Genomic DNA, 22,154 nt, shown 5'->3' with positions numbered 1-22,154 from the left:
AAACAAAGACGGACGTGACGTCACCCACAGGTTTCTCAAGAGCTGTTTTGAATCTCAGAGTGAGCTGCTGCACCATTGCCATCTTGACAGTGTCTAGCTCCGCCCTAATGCAGAAATGGGTAAAGAAGTGGAGCTGACCTGAGGCTAATTAGTTTGCTAATATGTAGCTCCTTAGTTAGCTAAACTAAAGAACCACGTGTGGTTACTGCTAATCAATGCTAACATGTCAAATTAAAGGAGACATATTATGTCCCTTTTCCACAAATTAAAATAGTTCCTAGATGTCTTAAAGACATGTCTGTGACATGCTTTGGTCAAAATACCCCAAGGATCAAACATCACAGCTTTTCATCCTCTCAAAACAGCCCTGTTCAGAACGGCTGGTTTCAGTGCCTGTCCCTTTAAATGCAAATGACCCATTGCTTGCCCCGCCCCTTCTACTGGTACCAGGTAGGGGTTGGGTTATGCAAATTTGAAAACTAGTTACATCATTGCTAGATAACTGAGGGAATAGCTGGTAAAACCACATGGATTTCAACCTAGGGAGCCTGAAAATTACAGATTTTTTGTCATTGCTCACATTTTGGGGCCGGAAGGCAAGACAAACACCCAGATATATCTTAAAGAGCCTTCAAAAAGTAATATTTCCATAATATGTCCCCTTTAACTGTCTGATATTTACAAAAAAAATCCACCATAAAAGTGGATGTGGACTGACTCACAGGCTCAGCTTAGTGCAGACCCAAACCAGCTATGAATTGATGCTAATTACAGATACACACAGTCAGTGTGTGTGTGTATTAAAATATCTCATATATTTTATTCCTCTGAGCCACAGACTTTCATTATTATTCAAACTATTGGTGAGATACAATGTTGTACACTTTAGTTTATCTTAACTCACACCCTCACACTCAATATACATTGTAGAAAATAAGACTTTTTACTGTGATCGTATTTATCTATGTTTTTATAACTTGTCTTTATAGCTGTGTTTAACCTCTTATATGCCAACTCAATGTCATACATTTAGTTTAGAACGACTGTGTATAATTGTTTCAAGAAATTACAGATGGATAGCAGTGTAGCAGTAGTAGAAGCATTTGTGACCATATTTGGGTCTTCAGGAGGAACTGTTGGTCTCAGTGAGGCAAAGGTGGATACGTTTTAAATGGCAACAAACACATTGTAAGTTTTAACAAAAGTGCAAAGTAATTCAAAACAATATCTTCCAGCAGCTTTGATAAAGCCAAAGATAACTTGTAGTATTGAACTGGAAGGAACCAGTTTGTTTAGTAAAGTACGGTGATAGGTGAAGGAAGATAGTGTTGAGCTAAAATCCCTGAAAATGTTCCTGATTTTCCAAAGATAATCGTAACTACTGCAGATAATCTTTTATTGTTTTTCGATGTTATTACCCACAAACCCAAGGCCTTGTTTAAAAGGTCAGTCCTTTTATCTGTTTTGTGAGTTGTAATCATAGAGCGGGGCGGTCTAACAAGCAGCACGTAGGGTTCTCATCATTTAACGAGTAAGGTGTCTAATAAATGTCATCGTTCATTCCGTTTAGCAGCAGCTTCAGACCAAGCAGTGGAAATAAAAATAAAATCAGTTTATCTGTTTAAAAGTGGAAAAAAAACAAGAGGAGGATTCATCTGGTTTTAATGAAGGTGTAAAGATTCTCAGGAGCACAGTACAACTGAGTCTAATGTTTAATCCATTTCATTGTGCTGCATCTTAATGAGGCAGAGTGATGAGGCTGATGGAGGAAGCAGAGACACACTCAAACTACCTGTCTTATGACTCAGATTGTCTTCATCCATCTCGCCTCCTTCTGCCTTTGTATCTTTTATCTCACCCTTTCCACTCATCCCTCCCTCACATTTCTCCCCTCCCCTCCCTCCCCTGACTGTCTGCACCCCCTCATGTAGCTGCCGCATAAACCGAATCCTGGAGTCTCCACGGGGAAACGCTCTGCTGGTCGGAGTGGGCGGCAGCGGCAAGCAGAGTCTGACCCGACTGGCTGCCTTCATCTCCAACCTGGAGGTTTTCCAGATTACCTTGAGAAAAGGCTACAGCATCACAGACCTCAAGGTTCCACTGCAAAGAAAAACACATCACATCCACTTCAACAAGTCACTTAGTCTCACATTAGCTCCTTAAAAGTTTATTACATGCAGCTCTGGCAGCCAGGTGAGGTCTAAATTTAAACATGGAAATACAGACATAATCCTACAGTAGGTAAACACAGCTCTGCTAATCCACAGTCACTCAGGTCTCAGGCATGTATCACTGTGAAATAACAAGGCCTCTCAACAGCCCAATCTCATTATGTATGTCACTCTCCTCCAACTTCTCCCTCTCCCTCCGTCACCCAGAGCGACCTGGCATCCCTCTACATGAAAGCCGGCGTGAAGAATATTGGCACCGTGTTCCTAATGACTGATGCCCAAGTGGCGGATGAGAAGTTCCTCGTTCTGGTCAACGATCTGTTGGCGTCAGGTAACAGCAGGCTCGGCTAATTACCGCGTGTCATGTTTTTCTGAGGAGAGAAATGCCTTCGCTTCGCCTCGGCGACAAATCACCGCCGTGCCATTTCAGCAGCATCACTCATCAGCCACAGCTCATCACCGGCTGAGATTCACATGCAGCCTTACGTAACACCTTCAAGCATTGCTCTCTGTGTACCAGCGTTAGCAGTGCAGTCATCTGGCTCCTCTGTTGCACTAGACGGCAACTGAGGCCAGAACAAAAACAGCTGCAAGACGCAGTTAGGTACATGACTTCTCTTTAATAATACTGATACATTTTATTCATGGCAACCTTTCAGGACACTCAAGGTCACAGTACAAAAGAGGAGATAAACACAATCAATAAAGTGTAAAACATAATAAAACAGCAGTAAAGTGTTAACAGTGAGGTCATTCCAGTCCCAGGATTAAATGGAGTTACAGTAATCAGGATGGGATGTAGCCAGGGCTCTAAATTAACTTTTTTGATCTCCAGCCATTCAGAATGTCCACTGGCCTTTTTTTTCCCCGTTGAAAATAAGACAGATTTTGAGTGTCACTGAATGCATCTGATCATTTTATTTAAACATTTATTTTACAAGTACAAGAACAACAAGTTTTGAACCAGACAAGACAATTTATGATTTTATCATTCCAAGATTTCATCACTCTTTAGTGTCGTCTGAAGTGTCGTCAGACTCTGCTCGCCACAGCATGAGGTAATGGTGCGTTCCTCGGAAGTTGGAAGTCAGAGCTGGGAATTACATCACACCCGAGTTGACGGTATTCCAGTAAACAAGTCGGAAAACATGACTTCTCCTGTTGTTGTTAGCCGTTGTGAGCAATACCAGTTGAAAACAACGCATAAAACGGTATTTAAACCATACCGTACCATGTCCAGAGATAGACGTTGGACAATACTACATGTACCACTTATTTAATTTCACAAAAACAAAACAGACGTGCTAATAAATAATACATTACAAGAGCTTTCACTACTGTTGATGTATGGCGCAGCCATCTTGGATGATGTTTTATGACGTTGTGGTCAAGTCGGGGTTGATGAGGTTCGTCCCACTTTCCGAGTCGGATATCCGACTTCAGGTGGCATTCCAAATGAAATTTCCGACAGTACAACTGGAATGCACCATAACTCCACAGCTAATGAATGTATGATACATCATGGCACAGTGTTCATGGGAAATGTAGTGTACACGGAGACTGACCAGGACCAGAGCTACAGGGAGAACGGCTCTGAACAATAGGCTATACAGTTGCCTCATTCATCACTGGCCAAACTGGCCGGGAAGTTTTTACTGAGACTCGCCAAGGTGAATATTAACCTGCATTTGATGGGTTGGTCGGTGTTGATTTAGAGTCCTGCATGGAACCAGGCTGTGGACCAGGACAGCAGTACTGTTGGATGTGAGAGAGGAGCACAGACATGAGATGTTACGTAGGTGGAAGTAAGCTGAGCGAGTGACATTAATTGGGACTGGAATAATAGAGTGTTGTCAATGATGACACCCAGACTCTTAACCTGGGGGGAGGGGGAAACTGAGGAGTTGTTGATGGAAAAAGAGAAGTTGTTTATATTTAAAGGGTGGGTTTAATGCCAATGAGAAAGAAAAAATACTGAAAATACTGAGAAAATACTGCTAAGATGAGGGAGATGATGAACAAGAGAGGTCCGAGCACAGAACCTTGGGGTACTCCAGAAGAGAGGTGGGACGGTCGGGATGTAAATGTTTTGAGTTGAACCAGCTGAGCACAGCCAGCGAGATATGATTCAAACCAGTCCAGGTGTGTCAGATAATCCAGTGGTGGCTAATCTGTACTACTGTCATACATGCTGCCGTTACACTAATTTATAACACGACATATATATGACATTCAAATTCTATTTGATTGGAAGTTGTCATAGTAGCCGTTCATGTTTAAGTAGTGGCTGATTTGATTTAAAAAAAGAAAAAAAAAGCTCTCCTAGTTATGTTGCTTATGAATGAGAGGTTTGAGATGGGCCATATTAATTAAGTGCAGAGGCGTTGAGGTTTCTTGCTTAACTGCAGTCTTTAATGATGCAGGCAATGTACCTGAAAGAACAGAGCCACTCACAATCTGCAGAGGAAACCTTTTTTTTTGTTACTTGTGGGTAGAGTAGGTGCAAGACTGTCTCTCGTTTTACCATCAATGGCAAATGCAAGATAAAACAATAGAAAAGAAGAATATGTGCAGCCAAATTAGAGCGATAAGGTTTGACAAGAGATTTCAAAGAGACCTTGAGGTAAGGATTTTCAGAGCTGAGGAGCCTTGACAGAAAAAAGCCTGGCCTCCATTAGACGCCAGGTTCATGAACCTTTTTATATCCTCTCACCTCTGTGTGGTTTTAATCAAGCAGCACGGAGCGCTGTGTTTCTGTTGTAATGGAATGGAAAGTGTTGAGTAGCACTGGCTCGGCTGCAGCCAGCGGTCATGTAACTTCAGAGCTGCAGGTTGGAGCAGCGCTGCTTTCATTCACTCTCAGCAGATTGCCTAATCATGATGTCATTTTAAGGCAACTGACCTAAAATAATTCAGCGTCTCCGGAACTGTGACTTTACTAAAGAAACAAGAGAAAGACGTGTTGTGTTTTTTATGCCTCTGTGCTGTGGACAGGCAGAGTAGGTTAAGAGATGCCCCGATTGGTAAACAACCATCATGATCATGACTGAAAGTATGTGATCTATATACCAGCATTAATGCTCCCAGTCGCTGACCACCTTAAAACCGGCAGTTAACAAACACCCTGTGTCTGTGGCTGAGAGAAACATTCTATACCGAGTAGTTTAGCCCCTCCTCCCAGCTTTTTGACAGACCGCCACAATAAAACCAGTTGGCTGTGTGGAACTTTTGTGTTTTAGACTGATATAATGCAAGCAACAACAAAAAAACAGCTCTAGTTTCATCAATCCCATTCTCATGGACACTGATTAGATTTCAGCTTTAGATAACGCTGTTTAGCCAGACTGCAGGAATTCACACACTAGCCACGTTAACATGTGCATTTTTTCTACAATCTACTTATAATCATTCTGATCAGAAATTCCATCTTCACTGTTTACACGGACGCAAAATAAAGTGATCCGATTAAAACGTGCGTGTGAATGCATCAAACAATTAATCAGAATAAATTCATTGTGATGATGCGCAGTGAAGTTTTGCCGGTCAGATTTGTTGAAAACAGTAGAAGAAGCTTTTCCTTCCGTAAACAGACGCTGTTAAATTGCTCCTTGGCTCGGCCCTCTCTCTCCCCGTGCTGACCTTCTCTCTCTACCTGCCTGTTGCCTCCTCTGATCAAAATGGACCTGTATCTCTTTGTTTCTGGTTTTCTCATTAATTAAGCTGCAGCCACAGCAGTTTATACTACTCTTGCGATCTATGCGAAGGGGTCGACTGCAGCAGGACCCTCACATAACAGCAACGCTTCATTTTGTGCCCCTTGCACCACTAACAACCAGGAGCCAGTAGATGAAGGTCAGAAGCAGAGACTTTGATCAGATTAACCCTTTACATGGATCTTGATCCAAAAAATCGACCGGTATAAACCTTGATCGGAAAGAATTTTCTTTCCAAACGAGCCCTTTAGGATTAAAATTTTCCAACCAATGTGTTTACGTGACAGTTTTATTTGGATCGGCATTTATTCCTATTTTATTCTGCTCATTTGTGTCCATGTAAATATGGCTAATCATTCAAACTATCATTTCACACAAACTGTATTTGATATCATTCTGGATTAAACATAAACCATGAGGTAATTGTACTTTCTTTTTTTTCTTTTTTTACTGATACTGATATAACAGAACAACTGTGGAACCTTCATCTACAGAGCCATGGAGGAGCCTACAAGTTTTTTCAGATGTTGAGCTCATTACTGTAGTAAAATTAGCCGGAGGTTGTTGACATCATCGACCAGATGTTATAATTTGATTTAGTCTATAATCATCACTTAGATTAGGACATTTCTTTAATCGTGATGAAAATCACAGACTGCAGTGCTACTAAACTCCTTCAGATGTCAGCAGCAGGGCAGTGAGCTGTGGGCCTGCTCTACCTTGGGTTTATACTCTGCCCTGATGTCACACCTGAGCAGGATTGATCAGCCCAGAGGGGCATTTCTCCACAAGTGATGGACAAGCGAGGCCACTCGGGCTGCAGAGGGGTGAGCGCAAAGATCTGAACTTAGATACTGACAGTTATCAGGCGAGAGTAGAAAGTCACCCTCCACATTCAACTGTGACTTGCAGCAGATTGCAGATTTCTGCATTAGCATAAACCCTCTGTATGAACTCCTGCTGCCTGCAGCTCTGTTAACACACCCAGATTTGATGCAACAGTCTGTGTCAGTTCAGACCCTGACAAGATAAGAGGGTTCACACAAATTTAGCTCTCAAACATAAAAAAAAATAGTTCTGCTTTCTCCGGTCTCTGTGGTAAATGTGGATGGTTTTCTTCCCTCTAGGAGAGATCCCTGACCTGTTCCCCGACGACGAGGTGGAGAACATCATCGGCAGCCTGAGGCCAGAGGTCCGCGGCTCGGGATTGATGGATACGAGGGAAAACTGCTGGAAGTTCTTCATCGACCGCGTCCGCAGACAGCTCAAGGTGAACCAGCCCCAACAAGTGCAGGACACAGATCTGGGTGTTTTTTTTTTGGTTTTTTTTGTTCCTGTGAATTTTCACCACTAATCATCCAGAAGAAGTTTTTCTCACTGTCTCCCCTCAGGGGGGAAGTTTGTCATTAATCTCTCTCCTAAAACTGTGTCTGAATTTGATCTCCATCCCCTCTTAATACCACGGTAGCATGCTTCTACATACCCTCATGGAGCATCCCAAAGTAAAATAACCCTCAGACTGGGATAAACATCTGGTCTTGTGATGAAGCCTCTCCCCAGACAATTTTCTTCCCTGACATTTCCAGATGAACTTGAGCGCGTTGGGAAGTGGCGGACCTCGTTATAAATCACCAGCAGGGACAGAAAAAGCCGCCGTTTAGCCGCAGATAATTTCACCGACGTGCGGATGCTTTGCTCCCCCAGGGGGAGAGAGAGAGAGATCCAGGGGGTTGCTTATCCTGTCATTATTACAGCCTGCCCCCCCCCCCATCGCCATCACCACCCACATCCTCCACCGCTGCCTGGCTCTCAGCTCCAGTCTCCCTGGACCGGAGGATGAATAAATGAGGGAGGCAGTCCCGTGGGCACAGGCTGCTGAAGACAGGATTTCTGCCTCTTTGGTTTCTGTGTGAATGGAGAGAAGCTGCTCCATAGAAATGTTTTCACTCCTGTTTCGCTGAAGACGTTTCTCTGCATGTGACTCTGCCTCGGTTTACAAAACAGTGCCAAAATGAGCAGCGTTAATGCCTTAATTACTGTATTAGCATCACAGCTTGGAGCAGAATATTAATAGTTGTGGACCGGTGGTTCTTCATGTGGAGGGCCAGACCCCACAAGTGGTTCTGAGAGGGCTTGAAATAGGAGTGAGATGATGATCACAGACAGAGGAAATAATGAAGGAAAGATACTGTGTTGTTGTGTTGTAGCAGATTTTCTCCGTCTCTTGTTGACCCCTCTGTTCTTATGAACGTGATGTCTCAGTAAGGCCTCCTTGGAATTTCTTCAAATTTGGTCCAAACATCTTCTTGGAGTCAAGGATGAGCTGATTAGATTATTTACATTGAAGGTTAAAGGTCAAGGTCCAAGTGACCTTACACACTTTTAAATGCGTTAGGAACACCTAGGGAGAATTTGGGAGTTTAAAATCTTGAATCTATTTAGATAGATCAACTTGAACCAGCTGTGAACTGGAACCAGCACCAGGTTGTTTTTGGTGGAATAGGTGGCGGAACCAGGGAAGGAAAAGGGAGAGGAGCAGTTAGATGAGTCAGTGTGTAAAACAAGTGTAACAGGAAATGTAAAATCTTCCCTCCTCCACAGTTGATGATCGTCAGCGGTGTCTTTGGGTATGCCCTCTGCATGTTTGTTTCTTCAGTCTAATGGTGTCGAGCATCTGGCTGAGCTCCTCCACCAGCCACCTGTTCATCTCCGGCACCGCCAATCAGTCTGACGTAGCCCACAGCTCACATGCTGATGATGGAGCTGCAGATAATTAATTCACACTCTTCTCTCCCTCTCTTGACCATGAAGAAATATGAATCAGAGCAGGAATCCCCAGCCTTCTTTCTCCCAGTCCGACTGTTTTACTCACAGAGGAAAGAAAACGACTGTGATCAGACTTCACACTCAGTTCTGTTTGACCTTGTTTTTGTGTGTGTGTGTGTGTGTGTGTGTGTGTGTGTGTGTGTGTGTGTGTGTGTGTGTGTGTGTGTGTGTGTGTGTGTGTGTGTGTGTGTGTGTGTGTGTGTGTGTGTGTGTGTGTGTGTGTGGTGTGTGTGTGTGTGTGTGTGTGTGTGTGTGTGTGTGTGTGTGTGTGTGTCACAGGTGGCTCTGTGCTTCTCTCCAGTGGGCAGTAAGCTGAGGCTGCGGAGCAGGAAGTTCCCCGCGGTGGTGAACTGCACCGCCATCGACTGGTTCCACGAGTGGCCACAGGAGGCGCTGGAGTCGGTCAGCTACAGGTTCCTGCAGGAGGTGGAGAATATTGAAGTGAGAGCAGCTCGTGCTTTGATATACACACAGGGACAAAGCACCTACAATAATGATGTTCACACTGAAAATGTAATTCCAAATGTCAGGCACCGTGATGCAGCCAATGTGATATTAATTCCAAGAGCGAGACCGGAAGACCCCAAAATTGAATCCAGAGCCCGAGCCTCAGGAAATATTGCTTTTCCGGCTGAATCTGCACAGTCATCTGCTTTTAATGCAAACTAACCGCTGCTGTGACTTTATCATTCCCACAGCCGCAAGTGAAGGAGTCGGTCAGTAAATTCATGGCGTACGTGCACACGAGCGTTAATCACACGTCCAGAGAGTACCTGGCCAACGAGCGGCGCTACAACTACACCACGCCCAAGTCCTTCCTGGAGCAGATCAAGCTGTACCGCAGCCTGCTGGGCCAGAGGAGCAGAGAGCTCACCACCAAGATGGAGCGGCTGGAGAACGGCCTGCAGAAGCTCAGCAGCACCTCAGCTCAGGTAGCGTCCACCATCAGATGGTTTTATTTTACTTTTTTATTTATTTTTTGCACAAACATCATTTCAAATATTATAAACAATTATTATGATTGGGATGGGAGAAGGAGAGGTATGAAACCTGAGAGGGCTCCTATGAAAACCTCACCCATGAAGACAATAATCAAAGATCACATTTGTTACAAACAAAGGCAAAATATAAGAAACAATTAAATTAAATGATAACAAGAATGAGTAGGAAGTAGAAGCAGTCAACTGAGTGATTATACAGTGAGGAAAAAGAAAATACATACATGAATGAATGATAGACATATCTACCTATGTGGAGGAATTAAGCGTTTACCTTTTAGAGACGTCTTGCAAAAGTTGTTGCCGCGACTGAATCTGAGCGTTTCAGAGGGAAGCAGGAAAGAGCCAGAATGGAGGAGTTCACAGACAGCGTGTATGTGATAGTTATGGAGTTTTTTATTGATCGAAACTTTCAGTAATGTCCCACTGAAGTCCAGAATCACAATAAAAGCCCCTGAAATGAGCATAATATGTCCTCTTTAAAATGATAAATGTTCCACTATTTTAATACACATCCACATCTGTGATGTTAAAATATAGTTTGTTGTTGTTGTTGTTGTTTTTCATGCAACTAATTAATTTCTAATTTAAAGGCCAATGGCTTCATGTTTACATCTGAAAATCACCATGACCGAGCTGCTGTTGGTTGAAATGCAATTTATTTGGAATTAGTTTTGGTTTGCTCACTTTAATTATCTCCATTAATGAGTCTTTCTTACATTTAAAGGACATTTACAGTATTTTGTAGCCTCAGTCTGACTGAAGATCAACGCTAGAATTCGGGTCTCGTCTATGTAGACAACAGAGGCGATGTTGGCAAAGTCAGTATGACCCCTAAGAGTGTCTCCGCCCCTGAGCGTCACTCTCTATGTGAGCAGGTAATGAACACCACTCACCTGTCAGCCCAGGTGTCATCATGCTGCTATAATGAAAGGAAATGACAAGCTGTGTCAATGTGGTCTTAAAGATTTCACAGCTCCGTTCTGATTATATACTTTAGCACACAGTGTTCCTCCATGTTGTGCAGCATCACAGTCTTTTGTCAGTTAAGAGGGCAAACCACACAGTCTGTTCTATCCATCCCCGAGCTGATGTTTTTCTGGCGTGATGTTCAGGAGAACAAACACACTCCTCACATCCGACTGATCTCAGCTTCTTTTTAGGAGTTGTCACTTTCCCTGACAAGTGCCTCCAGAAATCTACTAATTACAGAGAAAGCTGTGCAGGAAGTTCTCTCTGTCCAGAGAGTTCTTTTTTCATTCTTTGCCATGACATGCCGGCCTTAGAACGATCTCCCACTTAGACTGTTTTTATAGACTGTCTGTCCTGACTGATTAATAGATGTTTTCCTCTTGTTTGCATAATACACCTGTCATGTTACAGTTTTAACTTTCCCTCTAATCTCATTTATCTTGTCTGTCTGTGTGATTTTATTTGTCTCTTTTATTCCTGTCCTGTTTATTTCTGGTATTCATTCATGCTGTTTTAGTATCCATGGTCATTCCAGCAGCAGGAGTGTGTGTGGGTAAGAGTACTGTAGTATTTGTTCTTTGAGGAGGTTCACTGAGGAGGTGAAGGTGATTTGTGTGGATGTTGTGTTGTTCAGCTCCTGTGAACACAAATGTGAATTTGCACCGTTGACCAACAGCGAGCGGCTCTGACAGAGCTGACCTTTGAGGGGGTGGAGAGTCCAAATTGGAGGAAGACGTCAGCGCTTATTTGCTTCGCACAGTTTACTGTTATCAAAGCCCCTCTGTCTGTTGAGAGGAAGATTACAGACATAAACTCATCATTAACAAGCTTGTTTGCTCACAGAGCTTTATTCTGCCTCTGTGATGACTCGGTACTGAAAACATGGCAGGGAGGAGAAAACAGAGCATCAAAGAGAAACTCAGAGGAAGCTAACCTGACCATGCTGACCAGCTGGTTAGTGCTCAGCTCATCAGTCCTGCAAGTTTCACCAAACCTGTGGTGTGAAGGTCACAACAATCACCTTTCTTTAGCAATTCTCCTCAACCTCAGTGGAAATCTCCAGTAGAAGGGACTTGAAAAGGTCCAGTCCAGAGAGAATGCACTTTTCTAAACTACCGTAAATTCTCAAATAAAAGCCGGGTCTCAATTAGACGCCAGACTTCTGGTTTGCCTAATAAAAGCTGGTCTTAGTTAGAAGCCAGGTCTATTTTCTTCCAAGTTCTTGTGAATGTACAGCAGTTTCTAAGCTGCTTAATTTGTGCATACAGTAGTTAGACGCCACCGTTTAAATTGCTCTTTTTCCCTCTGTGCCACTGTTCCAGCCATCTGTTAAAACTTTCGTCAACATGGACTCAGTACACATCGTTAGATCGCTTAGATTCTCTACACTTCAGAGTAAAGAAATAACCTGGTCCGTTCTGAAGACTCACAACCTTCAGTTAGGTCCAAATAGCATTCTATTCATTTACAAGTGTAATCGGCATCAATTCAACTTCTTAAAAACTCATAAATAAATGCTTGCTCCGGCTCGTTCCTTTGTCAGTCGGTTGAAATGGCACCAAAGAGTGCAGTGTTGTTAAATTCACTGAGAAAGCCCTTTTCCTAATCAATCTGTTAGTATTTTTCCATCTTTGCTGGGCAAAAGATGAATTTAAAGCCTCTCCCATAGATGCCTGTCTCTAATAGAAGCCAGTTCAGTTTGGCAGTTGAAGCGAATAAAAGCCTGGGCTTCTGTTTGAGAATTTGCGGTAACTTTATTTATGACCCTTGAACGACAAATCCTCCATTACTAATATAACCACAAAACCAGGCAAAAAGGATTGATCTGGTGAAATAATGTGAAGGTGAAAGGAATACACAAATAGAGAAAGTTGAGCCAGTAAACTTATCATAAGATAGAAATAAGGAAATTCTTTATAGTATATAGAGTTTCTTGACATTTTTATACAGCTGTTCAGTCAAGCAACAAGGATATAATATTTTGTTATGATGATGACACTGTTACCTTTCATTTCAATATGCTTGTTGTTTATGACAAGTCGTGACTGAACAGATTCAAATTCAGTAAATTTGTATTTATGGATTTGGGCTTGATCAGATTTCTGTTGCTACTGGATCATGCAGCTCTGTTGTTTCCACATTATGTGCTTCTGCTGAGGCATTTCTGCTTTATTCTCCAGTGTTAAAGGTGGCTGCAGCGTTTCCTCTACTAAAGGAGGTGAGATAGGAAACACTGAAGCTCTAGCAGCAATATTAATAGTAGCATGTCTGTACCTTTATGCAAAACAAAGCTAATGCTAAGCTATAGTATGTTAAACAGAGAAACACTTGTTTGCTTGTTCATCGTATGAACCGTGTGTCTGCATCATGCCATGTCTCCATGTTTGATATCTACACCTGGATCCATCAGTTCAGATGTTTACCATCTCCACACCTTTTTGCACCTGAGAGCCACATGAATAATGCAACACAGGGTCTGTATGTGAAGCAGCCCTAATTATAAATGCTCTACAACACAGTGCGAGTGAATGTACTCACATAGCGAGCATATCCACCGAATATCCAGCGCTTTGCATAAACATGCCCACACACAGCCACCCGCACAGAGGCACACATGCATAAACAGCCCTTTACACACAGGTGACGTCAGCCTGTTGAAACACACAGCCCTGTGTGTGTTTCCCCATCACACATTTCCTGTAGGAATGAGACAACTTACACACATACACACACGCACACACATATATAGGAGCTGAATGGTAATTGAGGAGCCCTCTAATTAGAGAGCACACACTTTTCCAGCAGGAGCGAGCCACCATTAATGCTCCCTGTTGTTTTTAGTGCATCCACACTGATGGCCACACCACTATAAGTACTGTTATTTAACATTCTGTGCAAGAGGATCCCGGGCTCATGGGGCTGCTGTGGTCATGATAAACAAGGATCAGGAGGATCACCATCTCTCCTCCTCTGTGTGTGTGTGTGTGTGTGCACTGTTGTTCCTATCTAAGAGGGGACATCGGCGTCGTTACACATTCACCAACAGGGGACTTTTTTTAAGTCCCCTGTTGGACATGCTTTAAATCAACTTAAAATCATGTGAAAAACCTTCTGGTTAATTTTTTTAACTTTAGCCAAGAGGGGACCTGAGTGTGTGTGTGTGTAAAATACCATATTCAGCAGTGCCCCGGCAGGCTGTAGCAGGGGTTTTAACGACTCATTCACACACGTCGTTTCTTACACTCCTCCATAGTGTGAACGACTTGCAGCCCCGGCAGCCTTTCAGACTGTAGAGAGGCTATCAAACAGGCTCCTTAGTGAACAAACTAGTACCTTGAAACATAATTTGTTATTCTTTGTAACAAAATATGTCTTAAGTTTAAACTCAACACTGTATTAGGTATAATAGAAATTTTAAAATATTGAAAAAATTGATCACCCATAACAAAATTTTAAATAAAATGGTCATTTAGATCATTTCTGTTGAATTCTGATTAAACATTAAAAATAATTGACCTTGCTATTGTTGCTTGTCCAGTTTTTTTAAGCACAGGGTTTCAATTTTACAATATACATGTGTTCTCAATCTGTATTTATAGTAATTATTAGTTGACTTACATTGCAGAAAAAGGTCCACACTTGGTTTATATGGAATGACAGGGGTCCACTGTTGGTTGATGCATAATGACACACGATCCCACTTAGTTAGCATGGAGTGACATACACACTCCATCATGTATGAATAAGAAAGAAATAAGCAAAAGTGATAGTTTTTAAGAGAAAACTTTCATCAAAACTTAAAACAAACATTTCTAATAAAGTAGCACCAATAATGTTGTAATTATTTTTTAAATGTAGGGTGTACTACTGCAACACACATTTCTACAGTCTATTCATTTTTTAATACTGTAGAGGGTTTTAGGATTTAGGGTAATCTTAATGTACTTGCATCATAAATCTGTATTCATAAGGATGTATTTTATTTACTGTTTTATATTACAGAAAACTCAATGGCAACCTATGATGATATATTATGTAGAAGTAAACCATCAAAGAGTAACTGATATTAAAGTATTGGCACGGCAATTTGTTATCTTTGGGGAAAATACAGAGGGTTTGGGAGAACATCAGTTTGTCAGAGATACAAGGGATAATTCATTGAGAGGATTAATCTCACAAAGTCCCTATGTTAAACTATTGCCAGACACATTTCTACAGTCTATTAATTTTTCACTGTACTGGTGTTTTATACTACTTAACTGCATTGTTGTCATGGGAAAATACTTAAACTACTCACAGTTTGACATGGCCTGATGGCTCAGAGCCACAAAAAGTTACTTTTTGGCCACGTACATCTCATATAGATGAAGCTCTGTTGGGGCCACCTATGGTCAGACTTTTACTTTTTAAATGCATGTGATTTCAATTAATTTTAATGTATTTGCGTCATAAATCTGTATAGGAATTATTAGTTGATTTACGTTGTAGAAAAAGGTCCCCACTTGGTTTATATGGAATGACAGGGGTCCACTGTTGGTTGGTGCATAATGATACAAGTACCCACTTAGTTAGCATGGAGTGAAATACACACTCCATCATGTATGAATAAGAAAGAAATAAGCAAAAGTGATCATCCGTAAGAGAAATTTTTCATCAAAACACAACACAAACATTTCTAATAAAGTAGCACCAATAATGTTGTCATTATTTTTAAATGTAGGGTGTACTACTGCAACACACATATCTACAGTCGATTAATTTTTCCCCTACAAGAGTTTTATACTCCTTGACTGCATTTTTGTTATAGGAAAAATATTTGAATTAAAACTCAGGGTTTTAGGTCATTTTAATCATGAATCTGTATTTATGAGGATGTATTTTATTTACTGTTTTACATTACAGAAAAAGGTCCACGCTTGGTTTATATGGAATGACAGGGGTCCACTGTTGGTTGGTACGGAGTGACACACACACTCCAGCATGGGTGGATAAGCAGAAATGAGAGAAATTGCTAAGTTTTAAGATACATTTTTAATCTAAATTTAATACAAACATTTGTAACTATTAATACACATAACACACACACACACACACAAACACATGCAAACACACACATTTCAACTTAAAGGGGACATATTATGCAAAACTCACTTTTTCATTGCTTTAGTGTGTATTTACGTATCTGGAGTGCCTCCTCACCCCTTAAACGTCAGTTTTGACAACTACGTCAATATTTTGTAAACTGCCATGGTAAGAAAATGTGTCTCGTAACAAGCCGTTTTAATTTCACCCGGCTTATTACATCACAAGCCGGGTGATGTGAATATTCAAGCCCTCGCTCCCATGGTTACCATGGTTGCCTCAGCTACCAGAGCGAAGATTCCAAACCGACCGTTTAGAGCAGGGCTGTGAAACTGGTGTGTAGAGAACCCAGCTGTGCTCAATCTTTTGGTTTTTCTGACCAAAGCATGTTACTAACATTACTTTTAGACATCAAGGTACCATGTCAAGAAGCAGAAATGAGCATAATATGTCCCCTTTAAGTAGCATGGGTTAAGTTGTAATTGTAGTTTTGTTTTTAAACATGGGGTTAGGGTTAGTTACTGTGAAAACTCAATGGCAACCTATCATGATACTTAAGGGAATATTTCAGTTATTGACATTTATGGATTAACAATAAAACATGTATGGGAAAATAAAAGAGGAGCTGGGGGGTCATCAGTTTGTCTTAGATACCAGGGATAATTCTTCTAGAGGATGGATTAACCTCAAAAGCTCAAAACTTTCATCAAAACTTAATACAAACATTTATAATGAAGTAGCAACGGTAATGTTGTGTTTTTTTATGTGGGGTGTACTGTGAAAACTCAATGGCAACCTACGATGATATATTATGTACAAGTAAACCATCAAAGAGGTACTGATATACGACAATTTGATATGGGAAAATACAGAGGGAATGGGGGATCATCAGTTTGTCAGAGATACAAGGGATAATTCACTGAGAGGATCAAAATGTTTTTAAACAGCCACGACCTCGAGAAAGCCATCCATGCGTTGCAGTAATCAGTTCTAGATTGGACTATTGCAATCCACTTTATGTTGGCGTCTCCCAGTCTTCGCTCAGTCGCCTCCAACTTGTCCAAAACGCTGCTGCCCGTCTTTTAACTAACACTAATAGACGTGAGCACATTACTCCTGTTCTTAACTCCCTTCACTGGCTCCCTGTCCCTTACAGAATTGATTTTAAACTTTTAGGCTAATGTTTGTTTTTAAAGCACTTAACGGCCTGGCCCCACTGTATTTATCTGAGCTACTTTATTAGAAATGTTTGTGTTTAGTTTTGATGAAAGGTTTCTCTTAAGGATGATCACTTTTGCTTATTTCTTTCTTATTCATACATGATGGAGTGTGCATTTCACTCCACTTACTTACATTCAAAACAGACTGACTGAAACATGGGTACATGCAATATAGATTCACAGAGCATTTTTATGAGCTACCATTCTCTGCCAGAAATGTTGTCTGGGAACAACATCTTACTTAACATGGCACAAGAAATTAGGATTCATCAGATTGTCAGAGATACAAGGGATAAGGCATTGTGTGGATGGAATAACCCCAAATAGCTCAATGTTGAACTGCTGCAACACAAATAAAAAAAGTTGACAGTGGTGTGGACCGTGTCTGAGGAATATAGTTCTTGCTGTGTCCTAATTGTCCTTTACAAGGCTTTGTAAGGCTTTGCATGTGTTTTTATATTTATGCGTTCCTTTCTTGTTTCCCTTGATTTTCTAAATACCTTTTAATTAGTAGTTTAACAGGGGGCTTTTTGGGGTTATTCCGTCCACACCCTGACTTATTCTCTGTATCTCTGACAATCTGATGAATCTTAATTTCCATGTTAATTGTTGTTCTCAGACAGCATTACTACTAGCAGACAATGGTAGCTCATATAAAGGCCCTGTCACAAAATATTATAACAGGGCATTACACACCTTCACAAAACTCATCAAAGAACTGACAATTATTTAGACAAAATGGAATATTGCAGGTACACCCACTCTTTACAGTTGCCACAGAAATTGAGTCACCAAAGGCCATAGGTGCGTAGGTAGTACATGGCCAACCTAAGACCTGGGAATACCTGTGTCTCAGTCGGTCTGATTTGGATATAAGATATTGGCTGAAAGAAGGTAGAAACTCTGAAGCCCAACCTGAAAATACCTAACGACCATCGTCAGCTATGACAAACCATCCCCCACACTGCCCACACTCAAGGACTGACACAGGTCATCTGGCAAAGATTCAAACCCCTCACTCCACTCAGATCCCAGCAACTCTACCTTAAAGTTAGGATCTGTGAAATACATGAGTGCTGGCGACTTAACTACTTCAATGTAGAGGAATGTTTCGTGCCCACATCATAGACTGAAACCCCATTAAAAATGTTTAACTCTACTTAGAAAACTGTGTGTAAATGTAATGAAGTCACATTGCTTACTACAACATGCACAAGGTTATACCTAGATAATGGAATATAAGGATAAGGAATAAGGGATAAGGAATATACACACTTGTGTTTAGCTGGGTACTGAAACAAAAGAAAATCATTAGGAAGCAACCAAAATGTATAACAAATTAATTACTTAAAAAATAAATACATTAGATAACATGTTTTGCCGTCTTCTGAACACAATTCATTGAATTTGTTTATAATCCACTTCAGATGCTATGAATAAGGTAATATGGATTGTTGAATGTACAATCCACACATCTGAAAGCAAACCAGACCCATTTCTGCTGAGCACCAGTGTGAACTGAATACAGCTTTTATTTGTGTACTTCCCACTTAATGTAAACTCTCTGATCCTGTGCCAATCCTGTACCCTTTGACAACTTTAAATTAGGTTTCAATTTATTCACCAATTTCATCTATAGATGTGTATGACTATGTGATAAAGTGTGTAATATACAGGAAAAAAACACAAATTTAGCTTTAGTTTTCATTTTTGTTGTGGACCAAAAATATTCAGACAGGTATACATGAACTCCAGTAGAGCTAATGGTTTGGTAAGTAAAAAATTGTGTTGCAGTAGTTCAACAGTGGGTATTTTGGAGTTATTCCATCCACTATAGCTGATTTATCCCCTGCATGTCTGGCAATCTGATTAATCCTAATTTCTGCTGCCATGTTAAATTGTTGTTCCCAGACAACATTTCTACTGGCACACAATGGTAGATCATATAAAGACTGACAAAATATTATATTGATCACAAGGCATCACACACCTTTACAAAACTCATCAAAGACTTGACATGGTGGATTATTGCTGGGACACCCACTCTTTACAGTTGTCACAGAAGTCCATAGGTGTGTAGCACATGACAAACCTAGGACTGGGGAATTCCATTGTCTGTTAGTCTGATTTGGATATAAGATCTTGGCTGAAGGATGTTAGTCTTTTCCAGGTTGCCCTTCAGAGTTGCTAACGACCATCGTCAGCTACAAGAAACCATCCCCCACACTGCCGACAGTCAAGGACTGACACAAGTCGTCTGGCACAGATTTAAAGCCCTCACTTCACTTCTCAGAAGCCAGTTCCACATTTAGAGTGGAGAGTGGAGGTAGAGTTAAGCCTACCACACACATAAAGATAATCGGGCTGATTTTGCCCCGATTTTCCCCCTTCCGACCAAAGGCAAAAATCGGCCGATTATCCTAAAGTCTTAAGATTATTTTATGAGATTCTCTTGTAGTGTGTGGTGTGTTAAGAGTCAAAATTCTCACAACAATCGCCTCGGAAAACGTTCGGCGCCGATAATCGTAAATATTAAACATGTTCAATATTTACAAATCAAAAGTCATCTTGTGTGTGGAAAGCTGGTGTTGTGCTGAGAAGTGCCTGCTTGCCAAGCTCTGCATGCTGCTCGCGGCAAGCCACTTCTCAACACAACACCGGCAATCCCACAGAGAGCCACGGTGCAGCCCTGGCAATACATGAGGTTCACACAGACATTCACGCATACACAGGAGGTTTCCTGATAGCCGATAGCAAAGACGGTAGCGATCATAGCCAGCAACAGCCAGCAATAAAGCAGCGATGTTTAAACTATCATGTGACCGCCGCTCACAGCCGCTTTACTGCTCGGCGTCCGAAGCCACAGACACACAGACACACAGAGATGGTATCGTTGTAAAGGCTGAAGTGTCCCGCTTTCATTTTAAAAGAATTACATCGCTCTCATTGTCCATTCCGGAAATAGACCCGAAAGAGTAGCTACAACAATACTGATCTCTTTCTGAGTTTTCTGAACCGGAGGGTCAAGATTCTGAAAAATCTTAATGTGTGTGTGTGCGCTGTGTTTGGAATATCACAGCACACCACACACAATTCGATCAAAACTGTTCAATCACAGATTTTTTATCTTCATGTGTGGGGTCTTTCACAGATAAAAAAAAATTGGTTGAAATTTAGAGAATATTTATGTGTGTACCAGGATTTAGGATCTGTGAAATACATGAGTGTTGATGACTTCACTACTTCAATGTAGAGGAATGCTTTTGTGTCCACATCATAGACTGAAGTCTATGGGTGGGAATTGAGAACCGGTTCCTCTTCAGAACTGGATCCCACGTGATCATTTCCTTGGGATTGTGTGTGTGCATGCTTAATGATTCCGCTAATCGATTTTGCTTTTTTTCCTTTGCAAATGTGCATGTTTCTAACCCAAACAACACATGCCGTGTTCAGGTCAGAACGAAGGCAAACACGGCGTCGAGACAGAAGCGCTCTAAAGTGTCGGGGTAGATGTGATGTGACAAAAAATATTCAGATTTATAAAACACTGCATACACACACTTGCAAGTAAAGTGCATACAAGGCACATACATACTGTAGATAGTAAGGAATATACACACTTGTGTTAAGCTGGGTACTAAAACATCAAAAAATCATTAGGAAGCAACCCAAATGTGTAACAAATTAATCACTGAATCAGATTGACATTCTACTATTTGTTTTCAAAATAAATTTGATTAGAATTAGATTTATTGTGTACCTCCCACTTAACTCATTGAGTGCCATTGACGTACATATACGTCAAACATAGTTTTCTGCGGCTGGTAAATGGGGACGCTGTCGCCCACACTGTGAGTAATTTTGGGGCTTCTGGGATGTGTAGAACGAATGAGACTGTAGATCAGAGCAAGAAGTGAAGAAGAAGGAGAAGACGAGTGCGATCGCTACGGAGATAAAAAAGTTGGAAAAAGTTTCTATTTCTAGAGAAAAACGACGGGCAGAGCCTGGAACAAGTGTAACGTGGAGCTGTGATGAAAAATTTCTCTTACGGATGATCACTTTTGCTTATTTCTTTCTTATTCATACATGATGGAGTGTGTATTTCACTTCATGCTAACTAAGTGGGCACTTGTATCATTATGCACCAACCAACAGTGGACCCCCGTGTCATTCCATATAAACCAAGTGTGGACCTTTTTTTTCTGCAATGCAAAAACAATAAGTAAAATGCATCCCTATTAATATAGATTTAGAATGCAAGTACATTAAAATTGATTGAAAACCATGTGCTGTTAAAAAAGTAGAAGAGTGACAATAGGTGGCCACCACAGAGCTTTCATCTATATGGGACATTTTTAGGTTACTACAGAATAACACTTTGTGGCTCTGGGCCATCAGACCATGTTGAATCCTGAGTTTAGTTATTTAAAGTAGTTTTCCCATGACAACAATGCAGTCAAGGAGTATGAAACTTCATTAAGTCAAAAACTTGACAGACTGTAGAAAGGTGTGTTGCAGTGGTATATCATATTACTTAGTGAGGTTAATCCATCCTCTAGAAGAATTATCCCTTGTATCTCAGACAAACTGATGACCCCAGCGCCTCCTTTATTTTCCCATACATGTTTTATTGTTGAGCCATAAATGTCAATAACTGAAATATTCCCTTAAGTATCTTGATAGGTTGCCATTGAGTTTTCACAGTACATCCCATGTTTTAAAAAAAACTACAATGACAACTTCACCAGTTCTACTTTAGTTTAAATATGTGTTTGTGCGTGTGTTGTGTGTGTATTAATAGTTACAAATGTTTGTATTAAATTTAGATTAAAAATATATCTTAAAACTTAGCAATTTATCTCATTTCTGCTTATCCACCCATGCTCGAGTGTGTATGTCGCTCCGTGCTATCTCAGTGGGAGCTTGTGTCATTATGCCCCAACCAACTGTGGACCCCTGTCATTCCATATAAACCAAGTGTGGACCTTTTTCTGTAATGTAAAACAGTAAATAAAATACATCCTCATAAATACAGATTCATGATGCAAGTACATTAAATGTGACCTAAAACCCTGAGTTTTAATTCAAATATTTTTCCTATAACAACAATGCAGTCAAGGAGTATAAAACTCTTGTAGGGGAAAAATGAATAGACTGTAGATATGTGTGTTG

General features: G+C 40.9%; 1 protein-coding gene across 1 annotated transcript in view; it reads left to right on the top strand.

The window, feature by feature from the left end:
* Positions 1–22,154, top strand: part of dnah9 (dynein, axonemal, heavy chain 9) — a 186,307-nt gene that overhangs the window by 91,601 nt on the left and 72,552 nt on the right. The window contains exons 50-54 of the mRNA XM_085760635.1: positions 1,932–2,094; positions 2,379–2,502; positions 7,012–7,154; positions 8,990–9,151; positions 9,409–9,642. Coding sequence (XP_085616761.1) covers positions 1,932–2,094; positions 2,379–2,502; positions 7,012–7,154; positions 8,990–9,151; positions 9,409–9,642 — 826 coding nt within the window. The remainder of the gene's footprint in view (positions 1–1,931; positions 2,095–2,378; positions 2,503–7,011; positions 7,155–8,989; positions 9,152–9,408; positions 9,643–22,154) is intronic.

This window comes from Trachurus japonicus, chromosome 19 (genome assembly GCF_045865225.1).
Source record: "Trachurus japonicus isolate A0001 chromosome 19, Traja_1.0".
NCBI lineage: Eukaryota > Metazoa > Chordata > Actinopteri > Carangiformes > Carangidae > Trachurus > Trachurus japonicus.
Note: the sequence above shows the minus strand (reverse complement) of the source record. Positions and strands in the feature narration are given on the sequence as shown.